This window comes from Orycteropus afer, unplaced genomic scaffold, assembly GCF_000298275.1.
Source record: "Orycteropus afer afer isolate SDZICR_OR568_19922 unplaced genomic scaffold, OryAfe1.0 scaffold00574, whole genome shotgun sequence".
NCBI classification, from domain to species: domain Eukaryota; kingdom Metazoa; phylum Chordata; class Mammalia; order Tubulidentata; family Orycteropodidae; genus Orycteropus; species Orycteropus afer.
This window is the reverse complement of record NW_006922161.1, coordinates 1,382,342-1,398,386: the sequence shown is the minus strand read 5'-3', so window position 1 is coordinate 1,398,386 and position 16,045 is coordinate 1,382,342. Positions and strand designations below refer to the sequence as shown.

Genomic DNA, 16,045 nt, shown 5'->3' with positions numbered 1-16,045 from the left:
TGGCCATGTACTGTGAACCCCTCTCGGCCCGCGCGCCGCGGGGCGCTCTGGCGCCCCGCCCCGGGGACACGGCGCGGCACTCCGAGCTGAGCGTGCGCGCTGGGCCGCTGGTATTTTTAGCCCCGCGGTTCAGGCGGGTTCAGAGGTCTGGTCAACAAGGGTGCTGGCACCTGCTGGCGCAGAAGCCGCCGGCGGCCGGGCTGGGCTCCAGGACCGGCGCGAGGCCGGGAGGGCGGCGCGGAGGCGATGGGCGGGGTCGGGGCGGGCGACCGGAGGACCGGGGGGACCTTGGTGGAGGGGCAGCCCCAGCAGTACGGGAGGCTTTGGAGACCCTCCAAGATGCGCCTGGGCAGGAAAGGGGGGACATCTGGGGGGGCTCTGGGGGGAAGAGCGGGGACCAGAGGGCCATGGGGGGGGTCCTGGGGGGGAGAGCGGGGACCGGAGGGCCATGGGGGGTCCTGGGGGAGGAGTCCAGCCACAGAGGGCTGGGGCACTGAGGATGGGGCAGGGCCTGCAAGGCTGGGCCCAGCACCAAGAACTGGGCCCTTGGCTGTCCCGGACGGACGGACGTGGTGCGGGTGACACGTGGTGAGGCTTTCCACCTGCTGGGAGGGGCCCTCGGGTGGGTTGGGGAAGGAGCGCCAGCAGGAGGCAGCTGTCCTGACAGACTTCAGAGCTGCTGGTGGGCGGCAGGGTCAGGTAGAGGGGAGGTGGAGGGCTGGGAGCTGTGGGAGGGTGCACAGTGAGTCTAGCTTTTCTTCCAGTTCCCTTGTTGCTGCTCCGTGGTGGACACTTACAACTTGGCGTCTTAACTACGGCTGCTGTGCAGACTGGCAGGACTGGGATGATGCCCTGGCCAGCCTAGCCCGGGGTCTGTGGGTCCTTATCGGGCTTGTGCCCTGTCCCCCCCGGGCTGAAATTAGGAAATGCCGTTCAACTAGTAGTGCACATCCACCACTTCAGACGTCCTGGCTCCAACATGCCCTCCCTCTTGCCCTCCCCACTCCTCCAGGCCAGGGCCTGGGGGCCTGGTGGTCCGGGCCCCCAGGACGAGTGGGGGCCCCACTGCAGGCCCCCATCAGAGCCCGTCTGAGAGGAGTTCCCTTCCTCCGGTTGGTTTGCATCCAGGACCCTGAGCACACACCTAGTGCCCGCCCAGCCCCCACCACGGAGCCATGGAGCAGAGTGGCGTTTTTCAAACCACGCTCAGTGGAACCCCACTGGGACTTTGAACTTTAGGGCCACCACTTGGCAAGTACCCCTCCCCACCCACCCTGACATTTGGCAGCCACGTGGCCTGCCATCTCAGCACTGGTGACACTTTAGCTGGTGTCAAGATCCGGGCCCCAAAGCCCACCCAGGCTGCACATGTTGCCGGGGACTGTGGGTCCTGTTGAGGGCCCCAGCGTTTGCAGGGAGGGGCTGGGGGTGCCGAGTTCCGGGTGGCCCTCCAGGACTCTGATCAGCATCTGTGCCCTGCACTAGCCCACAGACCGGGGGTTAGCAGGAGGGGCTGTGCTTGAGGACCGGAGTCGGTCAAGGCCCAGGACTGGGACTCTCATAGGGGATAAGACACAGCCTGACCCCAGGCTCTCGAAGGTAGGCGGCCCCAGGGCCACAGACAGAGGCCACCGTCCTCCAGGGCTGGGCCTAGACCTGGGTCCTCCTCACAGCTCCTGGCCTCAGGCCACACCCAGGCTCGGGGGGAACCTGGGACCTGCCCTGAGAGGCCATGCCCAGGCTGGGGGTAGTGGGGCACCTCAGACCTGCACTGAGGCAGCTTAAGCTGGCTGCCTTGTGGGTACAGTTCTGACTGGTCAGCCCGTCTCCCCAACCCGTCCAGTGCCAAGCCCAGCCGGGACACTGCTCACTGTACCAGACTTTTGAGGGTGCTGGGTCCAGAGCCAGCCACCCCCACGCCCCCACCCCACTTCCTCCCCCCACCCGGCTCTCATTCTTCCCTCCCTGGCCTGTCCCTCCCTCACCCTCCCATGGTTACCCTCTCACATATCATTCATTCACTTACAAATATCATTCATTCATCCCTTCACCCATTCATTCAGACATCCACCCCCCTCCCGTGTGGCACCCACGATGGTGTAGGCTCAGACTCCAGGCCAGCCTCCCCAGGAATTTTCAGAGTCAAGAGACCTGTCCCTCAGTTCTGGCCTATCCTTGAGGCCTGGGGCACCCTCATGGGCCTAGGGTCCTGAGGGCACTTGGCTGCTGGCTGTCACCCTTATAAGCCTGCTGGGCCTTCTCCCAGACTCCTCCTGTCGACCCCAGAGGTATATCTGAGCCTTGGATCCTCAAACCTCAGTTCTCTAGCACTGCTCTAATAAAAATAGCATAAGTGGGGGGCTTTCATAAGCAGAAATTTCTTCTCTCACATTTTAAACCCAAAACCAAACCAAACTCACTGCCGTCCAGTCAGATCCAACTCATAGCGACCCCTCCTTGGGTTTCCGAGGCAGGATCACTACAAAAGTAGATTGGCCAACCTTCCTTCCGAGGAGTAGCTGGTGGGTTTGAACTGCCAGCCTTCAGGTTAGCTAGCAGTCAAGTGCCTTAGGCACTACGCCACCAGAGCTCCTGAGCCTAGAAGTCTGAATTCAGGGGGCCGGCTCTAGGGCGGCTCTCTACCTGCTGGCCCTGGGGGAGGGTCTTTGTCTCTTCAGCCTGTTTCCTGATTCCTTGGTGATGTCCATGTGGTGTGGCATCTCTCCCCCCACCTCTGCTCTACTTGTGTGTTTAATCTCTTTTATATCTCAGAACAGACATGCCCTATATAAGGCCTGCCTCATTAACATAATAACAAAGACAACCCCTTCTCAAATGGGATTATAACCTAAAGCATAGAGTTTAGGATTGACAACACAGGTTTGGGGGCAAAAAAAAAAAAAAAAAAAAAAAACTCACTGCTGTCGAGTCAATTTCAATTCATAGTGACCCCTTCTTTGGGTTTCTGAGGCAGTATCACTACGGAAGTAGATTGCCCCATCTTCCTTCCGAGGAGTGGCTGGTGGGTTTGAACCGCCAGCCTTCTGGTTAGCAGTCAGATGCCTTAGGCACTGTGCCACCAGAGCTCCTGATTTGAGACAGGGGGACGAAATCCAATCCATAATGGGAACTAACCCTTTCTCACTCATTAGTTCCAGCCAGGTTGGGTACCCAGGGTCCCTGGGTACCTATCCAAATGCTGAGGACGCAGCCATGCACCCATAAAGCAGGGCTTGTGTGACGGGCTCTCCCAACCCAGGAACATTTTGGCCTTTCTGGCTCAGCAGTGGTCCTCCTTCATGCCTGGCACTGGGGGTGTGAACGTGAACGCTGAGCTGGGAGGCAGGTCGGCAAGCCCAGGGGTGGCTGTCAAAACCCTACAGGAAAGCAAACAGGTGTCCGTGAGCCCGCGGCCTAGTGGCTGTGCCCCAGAATGCTCTTGGCTCCCCAGACAGGGACACGTGCCACCCTGGCTTCCCTGGGAAAGGGTCTTTCTCGTTCACCCCGAACTGCCATACCCTCTAGGGCTTCCTGTCCTCACGCACCCCAAACAAGACCCACCCAGCATCCGTTCCTTATGGAGCTCCACGGGGACCAGCCAAGAGGCTCAGCCATCAAGTGCTTCTGCCAGTCTCAGAGGGCGTAGCCGGTGCCCCGTGAGGGACACGGCCCGGGACCTGGACGTTGGTGGCACAAAGTAGCATTTTACTGTGTCCGTGGAGCCTGTTTTCAGGGGCTTGGACTGGGCTCAGTGAGGATGGCTTGTCTGTAGTCCCAACATCTGGAAAGACTCGAAGGCTGGGGACTGAAAGCTGGTGTCTTCACACCCCCATCTGGCAAACGGTGGCAGGTGTTGACTGAACAGCTCCTTGTGGAATCTCTGTGTGGTCTCCTGCCAGGGCTGGCTTGGGCTTCCTCCCAACATGGCGGCTGGGTTCTGAGCATGAGGTCCCAGGAGAGCAAGGCGGTGAGATCGTTCCCACCACACCTACTGCCCGAGGCACTGGCAAAAGTCACCCCCTCCAGGGGGCGGGGTGTGGACACCCCTCACATTGTAGGTCCTGTTGTGGGCGGGGCATGTGGGCTGGGGTGGGGGCCCTGGTGCAGCGATGTTTGGAATGCGTGGTTTGCCAGAGCGGGGCTCAGGTCACAGAAAACCAACCAGCAGAATAGTAAAGTAAGGTACACAGCGCGTCAGGTTCCCGCTGCGGGTCACGGGCTGCCACGAATGTAGCGACTGCGAACAGCAGCACTTGTGGGGGCGCTTTCAGGGTCGGGTTCCCCAGGCCCCTGCTCGGGGTCCCCACAGCTGTAATCTCACCTGGTGCTCGGGGGAAGAACCTGCTCCCACGCTCACTCAGCTCCTGGGAGAATTCAGCTCCTTCTACTTGTTTCCGGTGGGACTGGGCCCCGGCTTCTTGGGGGCTGTCGGCTGGAGGCCACCCTCGGGTCCCAGAGGCACCCACAGTTCCTGGCCCCCATCTGGCTGCCTACTCTACCAGGCCGGCAAGGAGAGGGAGGCTGCTGGCCCGATGGAGTCTCAGGTAAGGTCACCATCACAGAGACATGTCCCATCAGCATTGCTGTCACAGGTACTGTGCCCCACTCAGGAGGTGTCATGGGTGGCATTGTGGTCCCCAAAATATGTGCTGTGAATCCTGAGCCTGGACTGGGAGTGTCCCCTGTGACTGCTGGACTGTGGGTGTCCCCCATGACCCCTGACCCTGGCTGTGCCCTGTGACACCTGGACTGTGGGTGTCCCCCATGACCCCTGGACTGCCTCCCATGACCCCTGGGCTGTCCCTTGTGGCCCTTGGACTGGGAGTGTCTCCCATGACACCTGACTCTGGGTGTCCCGTGTGACCCCTGGACTGTGGGTGTCTCATGTGGACTGTGAGTGTCGCACATTACCCTGGATTCTGGATGTCCCTCATGACCTCTGGACTGTGCGTGTCCCACGTTACCCCGGAGCTATCCCACGTAACCCTTGGACTCTGGCTGTCCCATGTGACCCCTGGACTCTGGGTGTTCCATGTGACCCCTGACTTTGGCTGTCCCGTGATCCCTGGACTGTGTCTCCTGTGACCCATGAACTGTCCCTCATGACCCTTGGACTGTTCCCTGTGACCCCTGGACTGTCCCTTGTGGCCCTTGAACTGTGGGTGTCCACATGATCTCTGGACTATCCCATGACCCCTGGACTCTGTGTGTCCTGTGTGACCCCTGGACTGTAGGTGTCCCCCATGACCCCTGGACTGTGGGTGTCCCATGTAAGCCTTGGACTCTGGCTGTTCCGTGACCCCTGGACTGTGTCCCCCATGACCCATGAACTGTCCCTGGTGACCCCTGGACTGTCCCTCGTGGCCCTTGGACTGGGGGTGTCCCCCATGACCCCTGGACTCTGGGTGTCACGTGACCCCTGGACTGTCCCCCATGACCTCTGGACTCTGTGTGTCCTGTGTGACACCTGGACTATGGGTGTCCCATGTTACCCTGGACTCTGGGTGTCCCCCATGACCCCTAGACTCTGTGTGTCCCACAATACCCTGGACTCTGGCTGTCCCCTGTGACCCCTGACCCTGGCTGTGCCCTGTGACACCTGGACTGTGGGTGTCCCCCATGACCCCTGGACTGCCCCCCGTGACCCCTGGGCTGTCCCTTGTGGCCCTTGGACTGGGGGTGTCCCCCATGACACCTGACTCTGGGTGTCCCGTGTGACCCCTGGACTGTGGGTGTCTCATGTGGACTGTGAGTGTCCCACATTACCCTGGATTCTGGATGTCCCTCATGACCTCTGGACTGTGCATGTCCCACGTTACCCCGGAGCTGTCCCATGTAACCCTTGGACTCTGGCTGTCCCATGTGACCCGACTCTGGCTGTCCCGGGACCCCTGGACTGTGTCTCCCATGACCCATGAACTGTCCCCCATGACCCTTGGACTGTCCCCTGTGACCCCTGGGCTGTCCCTTGTGGCCCTTGAACTGTGGGTGTCCACATGATCTCTGGACTATCCCATGACCCCTGGACTCTGTGTGTCCCGTGTGACCCCTGGACTGTAGGTATCCCCCATGACTGGACTGTGGGTGTCTCATGTAACCCTCGGACTCTGGCTGTTCCGTGACCCCTGGACTGTGTCCCCTGTGACCCATGAACTGTCCCCGGTGACCCCTGGACTGTCCCCCGTGACCCCTGGACTGTCCTTCGTGGCCCTTGGACTGGGGGTGTCCCCCATGACACCTGACTCTGGATGTCCCATGTGACCCCTGGACTCTGGGTGTCATGTGATCCCTGGACTGTCCCCCATGACCCCTGGACTCCGTGTATCCCATGTTACCCTGGACTCTGGCTGTCCCCCGTGATCCCTGACCCTGGCTGTGCCCTGTGACACCTGGACTGTGGGTGTCCCATGTTACCCTGGACCCTGGCTGCCCCATTTGAGAACAGGCTGTCTTCAAGACGTCAGTGAGAGTGAAGGGTGTGTCTTAGTGCACCATTCTCTGAGATGCACGGGAGCAGATTGCGCGGAGACGGTCGCTGGGTGGGGTGGTTGAGCAAGGGCGCGGAGCTGGCCCAGTTGGGGTGCCATGGGGGTTGGAGTGGGTGGAGGTGCTGGCCCGGGGTCTGGGGGCCGTTGTGGGCTCTGGGTTTTGCTCCAGTGAGGTGGAGGCCATTGGAGAGCTCCAGTCCAGGGGGCCTTGGTCCCACAAGGATCTAGAGGGGCTGCCAGCTGCAGTGGGAGAGGGGATGTGGGAGGCAGAGAGGGTGGGAGGGACAGAGGGGACACGGCCAGGGATGGAGGACACATGGCCAGTACAGAGGGGACACAGCCCGGCCGAAGGGGATGGGGGTGGGAGACACGGCCAGGATGGAGGTGATGCGGCTGGGACCGAGGGGCTGGGTCTGGGGCAGGGCGTGGGCAGTACTCGGAGCCCCAGGGCCTCCTCCTAGCACCCTTCCTCCCGCCACACTCTTGTAGAACCTGCGTGGGCCCTGCTGCAGGGACATACATGCTGCTTCCGTTGCTTGGACGGGGTCCCTGGGCCATGACACGTGAAGGCCGGCAGCCGCTCTGGAAGATGGAGGTGGGGCGGGGCATCAGTGCATTGAGAGGAGCTGGGTCAGCAAATTACCCGTGCCACCCGGGAGCGAGCCCTTGGCCTCACCCACGCCCCTCCTCCAGCTCGGAGGTAAAAATACACGTAACAGAGCACTTGCCACTCGGACACGGTTCACCTGTGCAATTCAGAGACATTGATGACATTCCCGCCCTGTCCCCGCCTGTGTTCTTCCACCCCCCTCCGGCACTGACTGGCCCTGGGAACCATGGCCCGGCTTCCGTGTCTGTGCGTCAGTTTGCGTGCTCCGTCAGTGGGGTCACGTACTGCGTGTCCTGTAGTCTGACTTACTCCACGCAGCACCACCATGCGTTCGAGGGTCACCATGCTGTGTGTCTGGGCCTCACGCCTCCTTACGGCTGGGTGGAAGGACCATGTTGGGCTCACTCCTCACCTGTTCACCTGTCGGCTGTGTGGGCGCACATGTACGTTGGCGCCCCTGCTTTCGCGTCTCCTGGGTGCGTAGCTGGCGGAACCCTGCGTCAGACGGCAGCTCTGTGTTTAACTTCCCATGGCGGCTGCACTAGTTACCTTCCCACCAGCAATGACTGGATGAGGATTCCAGCCTGTCCCCGTCCCTACTGACACACGTTGTTTTCTGATCAGAGTCATCCTGGGGGAGGGCGGTGTTATCTCACAGTGAATTTTAAAAACAGACCGATTTATTAATTATCTTGTTGTTGAGGATAGAGTTTCTATGCCTCGGCGCCACTGGTTCCAGTCTGAGTTGTGCCACTAGTCCGCTCCCTTGCTGAACTGCTCCTCTCTCGTGAACGTAAATTCACTGCCCTCCAAGGCCCCCACCTCCCGAGTGGCTGTTCAGTACGCTCCCAAGCAGACGACCTTCAAAGAGCAGGAACTGAAGCCAGACGCACTGCACTAGGGCAGCTAACTTGCTCTTTGGTTTCAAGATGACGTCAGGGGAGACTTTGGTGTGAGGTTTAAAGATGATCTCAGGGCAACAGTTTCAAGGGATCCTCCACCCTCCATGGCTCCAGGAAGTCTGGATTCCGTGAGCAGGTGAACCGCTGTCCGACATTTCCCCTTCTGACCAGGATTCTCTGGTGGAACCTTTGGTTGAAATGTTCAGTAATGGCAGCCGGGCACCGTGTGGTCCTTCTGGTCGCGGAGGTGGTCAGCCACGTTCTGCAGCCTTCGCTCGTCCATGACTCTCCTTTTTCTTCTTGTTCTAGGTGAATGGAGACCAGGAGTCGTGCCTTGGGTCCTTGCATGCTTTTAAGACCCCAGGCACTACACACTGAAGTAGGAGGTAGGACACAGGCATTAAACACATTACTACGCCCATTAACTAGGATGGTCCATAAAACCCCATTTCCAAACCAAGAAACCAAACCCCATGAGGTGCTGGACCGTACATAAGCAGGCTTGGTAGCTACTTTTTCTTGGGATTTGTTGAAATATATTTATCACACATTTTTGCCAACTCAACTTTTTACAGACATACACCTTAGTGACGGCAATCACAGTAACTGGCCATCCTGCTACCCTTTAGCAGTGCCAATTTTCCATCACCAGTCTCCCCTCTTCCCACCCCTGCTAAACACTAGTGAACTCTGTTCTCTGTATGTTTGCATTTTTTTTTTTTTTCAATGCAAGAGAGGTCATACGGTGTCTGTCCTTTTGTGATTGGCTCATTTCACTCAACACCATGTCTTCCACCTCCATCCACAGACCGCAGCTCATGTCAAGACTTTGTGTCCCCCCCGGCTGAGCACCTTCCCTTGTATGTACAGATCACATTTGGTTCACCCACTCAGCTGCTGATGGGCATTTAGCCTGTTTCCTCCGTTTCACTGTCAGGCAATGAACACTGGGGTACAGGTCTCCGCTTGAGTCTGGGCTTCTAAGCCTTTCGGGTGTGTTACCTAGGAGTGGAATTGCTGGGCCATATGGTTCTATTTTCAGGTTCTGAGGAACCGTCACACTGCTTTCCACAACAGCTGTACCATTTTGCATCCCCATCAGCAAGGAGCTCTGGTAGCATAGTGCCTAAAGCACTTGACTGCTAACCAGAAGGCTGGCGGTTCAAACCCACCAGCCACTCCTCGGAAGGAAGGTTGGGCAATCCTACTTCCATAGTGATACTGCCTCGGAAACCCAAGGAGGGGTCGCTATGAGTCGGGGCTGACTCGATGGCAAACAACAACAACAACATCAGCAAGGGGTCAAAGTTCCAATTTCCCCACATCCTCACCAACATTTGTTATTTTCTGTCTCTGGTGGTGTAGTGAGTAAGGCATTTGGCTGCTAACCAGAAGGTCAGCAGTTCAAACCCACCAGCTGCTCTGTGGGAAGAAGATGGGGCGATCGACTTCCGTAAAGATTGACAGTTTCAGAAACCCAATGGGGGTCACTATGAGTCAGAATTGACTTGATGGCAGAGGGTTTGGTTTTTATTTTTGTCGTCGTCATGTGCTGTGGAGTCAGACCTGACTCTTAGTGACCCCTCCTTGGGTTTCTGAGGTGATATCACTACAGAAGTAGATTGCCCAACCTTCTTCCAAAGAGTGGCTGGTGGGTGTGAACCGCCAGCTTTCTGGTTAGCAGTCTAGTGCCTTAGGTACTACACCACCAGAGACTTTTTTAGTGGGAGTAAAATGATATCTCATTGTGCTATTGACTTGTACCTCTCTGATGCCCAGTGACACCGGCGTCTTTGACGTGTGGTGGTTGTGTGAGTGTCCTCTGCTGACCTGTCTGCTCTAAAGTTCTTAGACCGTTTGATGACTATGCTGTCTTGTTGTTTCAGTCTTATGCATAACTTGGTTATTACATTCTTGTTGGATACATGGTTTCTAAAAACATCCTCAGTCGGTGGTTTGTCTTTTCATTTTTTTGGCAAGGTCTTTTGATGAACAAAGCTTTTAATTTTTATGAGGTCCCATATATTATCTTGTCTTTTGCTGCTCATGCTTGTTACTAGATAATTCCTTGTTCAAAGCCAAGCCTGATATCATCGCCCTGCTTGTTTTTCTAAGAACTGTATGCTTTAATATGCACATTTAGGTCCTCAATCCGTTTTGAATTTGTTTTTGTATATGGTGTGAGGCAGGGATCCTGTTCCATTTTTCTCCACATGGAAATCTAATCTTCCCAGCACCATTTATTGAATTCTTCTTTCCCCATCAAATGGGCTTGTTAGCATTTTTGTTAAAAATCAGTTGACCATCCAAGGGTGGACGTCCTTCTGGACTCCCAACTCTATTCCCTGTTCTGTGCGTCTGCCTTTGCCAGCCTGTTTGGATGACTGTAGCTCTGTGGTATGTTTAAGACCAGGAGCGTGAGTCTGCCTCCTTGCTCTTCTCTCTCAGCATGGCTTTGGCTGCTCAGGGCCCTTGCTGTCCATGCGAAGCTGGGCCTGGGTTTGCTGTCTTTCTGAAGGAGGCTGGGTTAGAGCTACACTCCCTGAGGACTAATGACAGGAACATATTCCTACGTGCATGTTGGCTCCCTAAGCATTTATGGAGCGAGCGCCTGCTGTATGCTGGACACTGGGGAGAGAGCCTTCCGTCCTCCTGAAGCATGTGCTCTTGGTGGGGACAGACAGCGAGCAGAGACAGCAGGTCTGCAAGCCACTGCAGGTGTGGGGAGAATGATGGGACAGAGATGGGGTGGCTGGCTGGGTGCCCAGAGAAAGCACTGTTTGAACCGGATGTGGAGGAGGACACACGTCTGGAGGAGGGCTCTGGCCCGTGGCACCACCCACTGAGGCTCCTCCCAGGGGACCCTCCCCACACCCGTAAGTCCAGGCCTGGCCTCTGCCGCTCAGCACCCCTCACCAGACCCACATTTGCTAGACCCACGCTGAGTCGTGGCTGCGTCCCCACCTCTGCCCACACCCAGGGCCACCTATTGTCCCAGATCCATGCCCTCCTGCCCCTCCACGGCCAGCCTGTTTGGATCACGGTAGGTAAATAGGTTTCAGACCAGGAACGTGAGTCCCCCTTTCTCTGGTCTCCAAAGTGACCCAATGACCTGTGTGCTGGCAACTTAGGCGGGTTCTCCATGCTGGGACCCTGCTGGCTCCAAGGCGGTCTCCCAGGCAGGACACTGTCCCCGAGGCCTGGAGGCCAGCTCAGCGTCGGGTCTCAGTCTGGGGGTCCCAGCAGCCCCCACAGCTCCAGGACTCAGCACAAATGTCACCTCCACCCTGACTCCAGGCCTCAGTAAGAAGGGCCAGCAGGAGGGCATGTGGGTGTGCTGGCCCCACTGGACGCGTGGAGAAGTCATCATATCCATGAGAGGAGGGTGGTTACCCGGGCTCCCGCCCCCACCAGACTTGTGTGTGGTGCAGGCAGGCCTGGTGCCCCACCTCAGCACCAACAGGCCAGCTGAGGGCGGGGCTCGGCCGAGGCCCAGGCCATTCCTGGAGGGCCATCCCCCAAGCCCTTACACCATTAACTTTTCAGAGCACCTGGGAAGCATGGTGGGAGGCCCCATCTCAGCCGAGGGACGGAGTGGGGCCCGTCCAAGCCGCCCTCCTCGGGCCTGCTCTGCCCTCACTGCAGGCCCACGTGGCTGCTGGGCCAGTCGTGGGGCAGAGGCTGTTGGCAGGACCTCGGGAGTCCTCAAGGGTGGACCACTCCTCGTTTCGACAGGGGTATGAGGAAGGTGAGAGGAAGGGCCTGTGGACACCGCCACCCTCGGCCTCTTCCATGCAGCCTCTGGAGTCCAGGGCTCAGGGGCTGGGCCCTGCCTTGCCCAGAACCCTGTCAGTTGGGACCCTGCCCCCAGGGTGTCCCCATATCCGGCCCCGGAGCTGAGGGCCATGACCTGCAAACTCAGGTTGGGGCCAGGCCAGCTGCTGCCCCAGTTGGTGGCCAGAGTGTGTCCCGTCACCCAGCATGTTCCAGAGGCCCGCCCCCACCTCACAGGAGGCTGGCCCAGCCTCTGAACCACCTCAGGGACATTCCTGCTCAGAGGCAGGGTGGGGCTGGCTGGACGCCCCATGCCCGCCCAGGGCCAGGCAGGCGTGGAGGCCCAGAGCAGGCCTCCCGAGGGCCCTGCCACTCCCAGGCTAGTGCCTGCCCTGCTCCTTGGGAGTCATGTGACCTCAGCCTCCAGGTCCCTCTGGGACAGTGCTAAGTGGAGTAGCGGGCGGCAGTCAACGGGGCACAGACGTGGGATACAACCTTTATTGCTGAATGTAAAATGCCACCCGGTGGTCTGGCAGGGGCCCTCTGGTGGGATCCCAGCTCAGGGCCCTGTGGGCTGCTGTAGACCCAGGGGTGGGGCAGGCGGGCTGGTCCATGCTGGTCCCGGAGGGTGGCAGTCCGTGTTGCCCCGCCGCCTAGGCTCAGTGCGCACCCTCCCAGCAGTGTGTGTGGAACTGGCGTCCATCTGGGATGACGCTGAGGCGGTGGCTGGTCCCAGGCCTCACAGGCGCGGCTTGATGTGCAGCGGCTTCCCTGGGCCAGGAGGCAGCGGTCAGATGCTGGCTCAGGGCCTGGTCCAGCCAGGACTGCTGCCAAAGGCCTACAGCAGACCATCCCACACGGTAGCCCACGACACTGGCCCAGAGCCGGACTGGAGGGGTGGCCGCTGGCAGCTGAGGTCCTGCAGCCCTGGCCACACCTGGGATCCAGGTGGAGCTGGCTCACAGCTGTCCAGCTCCAGGGGCCAAGAGGGGAGGCAGGCAGGGTGTGCCTGCAATGCTCCCCCTGGGCCTCGGCCCCTGCCTAGATCGGCCCCTGCCTAGACGGCCTCCACAGAAGGGCAGGGCCACTGAGGGAGGCAGCAGCTCTCAGAGCTGGAGCCCTGTTGACGCCACACTGGAATCCAGGTGCCCACAACACACGCCTCACTGTGCCCACACACCGAGCCAGGCTGTCAGACATGCCCACACACACATGCACACTCACAATGGATGTGTGCAATCACGTGCACATGCACGTGCACTGCACCCAAGCACACTCATGCACACTCACATGTGCACACAATGCACATACTCAACCACGTGCACACACATGCATGCAACGCCCACACAACACACATGCACTCCCATACACACTGCCCATGTGTACATGCATGCACACACATGCATGCTCAATGCACATGTGCACTCATACACCATGCACGCACACATCACACACATGCATGCATACACCATGTGCATGCACACGTCACACACATGCATACTCACAATGCACATGCCCACAAATGCATATATACATGCACACACACGTGATATGTGAACATGTCAGGTGGCTTCAGCTAGGTGGAGGCAGCCCAGAGGCTCCTAGGCTGGTGATACTGGTGGTCTGGGGGGGGCTGTGGGCGGGTGTAGGGAGGCTTCTGAGGGAGGGGCCAGAGGACAATGGAGTGGTCCGGGGGACATTAGTTCCCTTTGCCAACCTCTAGTCTGCTCTGTCCCTGGGAACCACAGATGCCCCCATGGGGCTGGCCCACAGGCCTGGCACAGTCCACATGCCCCCTGCAAGCCCGACCCTCTCCCAGGTGCCCCAGAGCCAGGCTGGGCCAGGCTCAGCTCTGGAGCCCCAAGGCCTCGCTTCCCCTGGGGTGGCTGTTCCGCCAGGTGCAACGGGCTTCCTGACTCGGAGGATCCCAAGCCCACCTCCTCCCACCCCCTCAGCTCCCAGCTCTAGCCGGGCCAAGGCCTCGGGGAGGACAACTGAGGGACAGCCGGGCAGGGCAGGTGCAGCGCCTCCCCCGCCTGCCACTCCAGGCAGGACTCCACACCTGCCTGCCTTGGGCCAGCAGCCAGGCCCCCACTGGCCTCCCCACCCAGCCAGAGGGCGTAGAGCTGGCACTGGCTGGGCGGGCGGAGTGGATGCTGGGAGCGAGTGGCGCCCCTCCTGCGCCCTCCGTGCCAGGCGCTGAGTGAGCTCAGTGGAGCCGTTACAGAAGGCTGTAGCAAGCATCTTCCATTAACGTTACGACCGTGAAATATGACAATAAAATGATAGCCGTATGGCCGCAAATTTGCAGCCCGCCGAGCTGCTTGGGGTTTATCGTCGCTCAAACGCGCGGAGAGCTGTAAAATGTTTACAGAAAGGGTCGTTTGCAGCCGTAAAGCCCTCTTTTCTCTCCTCAACAAGGCTGAGTGGAGTCATTTACCAAGCCCCAAGTGCTCGCCAGGGAGAGCAACATCTGTTCTCGCCACAAGCGGCAGCGGCGTCTCCAACAAACGAGCAGAAATGGGTGCTTTCTAATTAAATCAGCCTGCGGCAGGGCGGTGGGGGCTGCTGCGGGCACCGCGGGCCGGCTCCACCAGGCAGGCGCGCACCTGTCGGCCCCCCCCCGAGTCTGGGGGCCTAGCCTACCTGAGTCCTTGATGCAGGGGCTCCCGTGGACGGGGGCGCTCGGCCGGCGGGCTGGGCTGCGCGAAGTGCACAGGGAGATGAACGAGGGCAGCCTGGAGCCCATCTCGGCTGACGCCGTCTCCTGGACAGAGGCCGCCTCAGGGTCCGGGGAGGCCGAGGGGGATGGGGACCGGGAGGCGGAGGGGGAGGCGGAGGGGGAGCCCAAGCCTGCCCGGGAGGAACTGGGGGGATCTGGGGTGGTCACGGTGGAGCGGGGGCAGCCAGGTGTCGGCCTGGTGGGCCGATGGGTGGCTGGTGACTTCCTGTGGGAGAAGAACAGGGGCACATATGTGAGAAGGCCCCACCCCAGTCCCGCGGGCCCACTGTCCAGGCAGAGCCCAAGGTTCCAGGACAGGCAAGTTATACTCTGGTGGCCTGAGGAGGCCGGGGTGGCGTGGGCAGAAGCTCCTACTTGGCGCCGACCACTGCCCTCACTGCCCAGGGCTCCCACTCCAGGCCGGCCCTGCCCAGACCTCCAGGGTGGCCCCTTCCACTAGCCCAACCTCCTACGCAGCTCCCCCAGGCTGGGCCAAGGCTGTCCTTGGCTGTGTGTGACCACAGAGACTGGGGGGGAGGTTCTCTGAAGATAACTCTTTGGACCGAAATGTCTGTCTGGTTCGAGGCCCAGAGCTGGTGGGTGAGGGCTGTGTGTAAGGGCGGGCACCTCGCCCAGGGCTGACACCCACCCATACCCGCCCCGTCACCTGGGCCCATGGCCGGCAGGGCCCCTGCTCCTGGGGCAGGCATCGCTGGGCGTGGGGGCCAAGGGGGCCCGCCTGCCAGGTCGCTTCTGACTGCGATGCAGCAGCTGGCAGCGGGCACCGAGGGGGCAGACGCCCCGGCGGGAGAAGTCGGGGCACAGCAGCGAGTGTTTCCTCTTGCACTGTGGGGAGAAGAGTGAGGGGCCCTCAGCTCAGATGAGAGGCCGGGGGAGCTCTGCCAGCAGGCCACCCTTCCCCGTCAGCGCCCCAGCTGGGCGTGGACTGAACGGCTGGGGAGCCCCAGAGCGGCTAACTGCTCCGCTTGCTTTCTCCCTGGCTGCCATCCCAGGAGGAAGACGGGTGCGGCTCCAGGCCTCTCACAGGGTGGGGTTCCACCAGGGCCGGGTAAGGGCAGGTCGGCTGAGGCCAGCGTGGCTGCAGGTTGAGGGTAAGACGCCTCTCACCCGATCCACAGCACCTGTTAGGCAGCTAAGAATACCCAGGGAGCGCCGTGGAAGGTGTTCCAGGAAATGGCGTGGCCTCGGGGACGCACTGCTCATGAGGGCGGGTGTCCACTCTGCCCCACCTCCTCTGCAGTGGCACAATCTGGGGCGAGCCTGCAGCCAAGCCTCCCAGACCTCCAGGCCACCCTCACAGGTTATAAGAGGCAGCCTGGGACACACAGAGACAGATGACACTGAGCACCTGTGACAGAGCCTGCTGGCCTGTCCAAGCCCAGAGCCCAGACCGCAAACATATACCCAAAAAAACCACACCCACTGCCGTGGAGTGGATTCCGACCCACAGCGCCCCTAGAGGACAGAGTGGAACTGCCCACAGGGTCTCCAAGGCTGTCAATCTTCACAGAAGCAAAGCCCAAACCAC

At 59.9% G+C, this 16,045-nt stretch overlaps 1 protein-coding gene across 1 annotated transcript in view; it reads right to left on the bottom strand.

Annotated features, from left to right (window-relative positions):
- Positions 1–12,433: 12,433 nt before the first annotated feature.
- The window catches only part of ZC3H3 (zinc finger CCCH-type containing 3), a 93,542-nt gene continuing 89,930 nt past the window's right edge, over positions 12,434–16,045 (bottom strand). Inside the window, exons 10-12 of the mRNA XM_007956134.1 lie at positions 15,164–15,342; positions 14,421–14,722; positions 12,434–12,711 (exon numbers count right to left, since the gene is read on the bottom strand). Of these exons, the coding sequence (XP_007954325.1) occupies positions 12,434–12,711; positions 14,421–14,722; positions 15,164–15,342 (759 nt within the window). The remainder of the gene's footprint in view (positions 12,712–14,420; positions 14,723–15,163; positions 15,343–16,045) is intronic.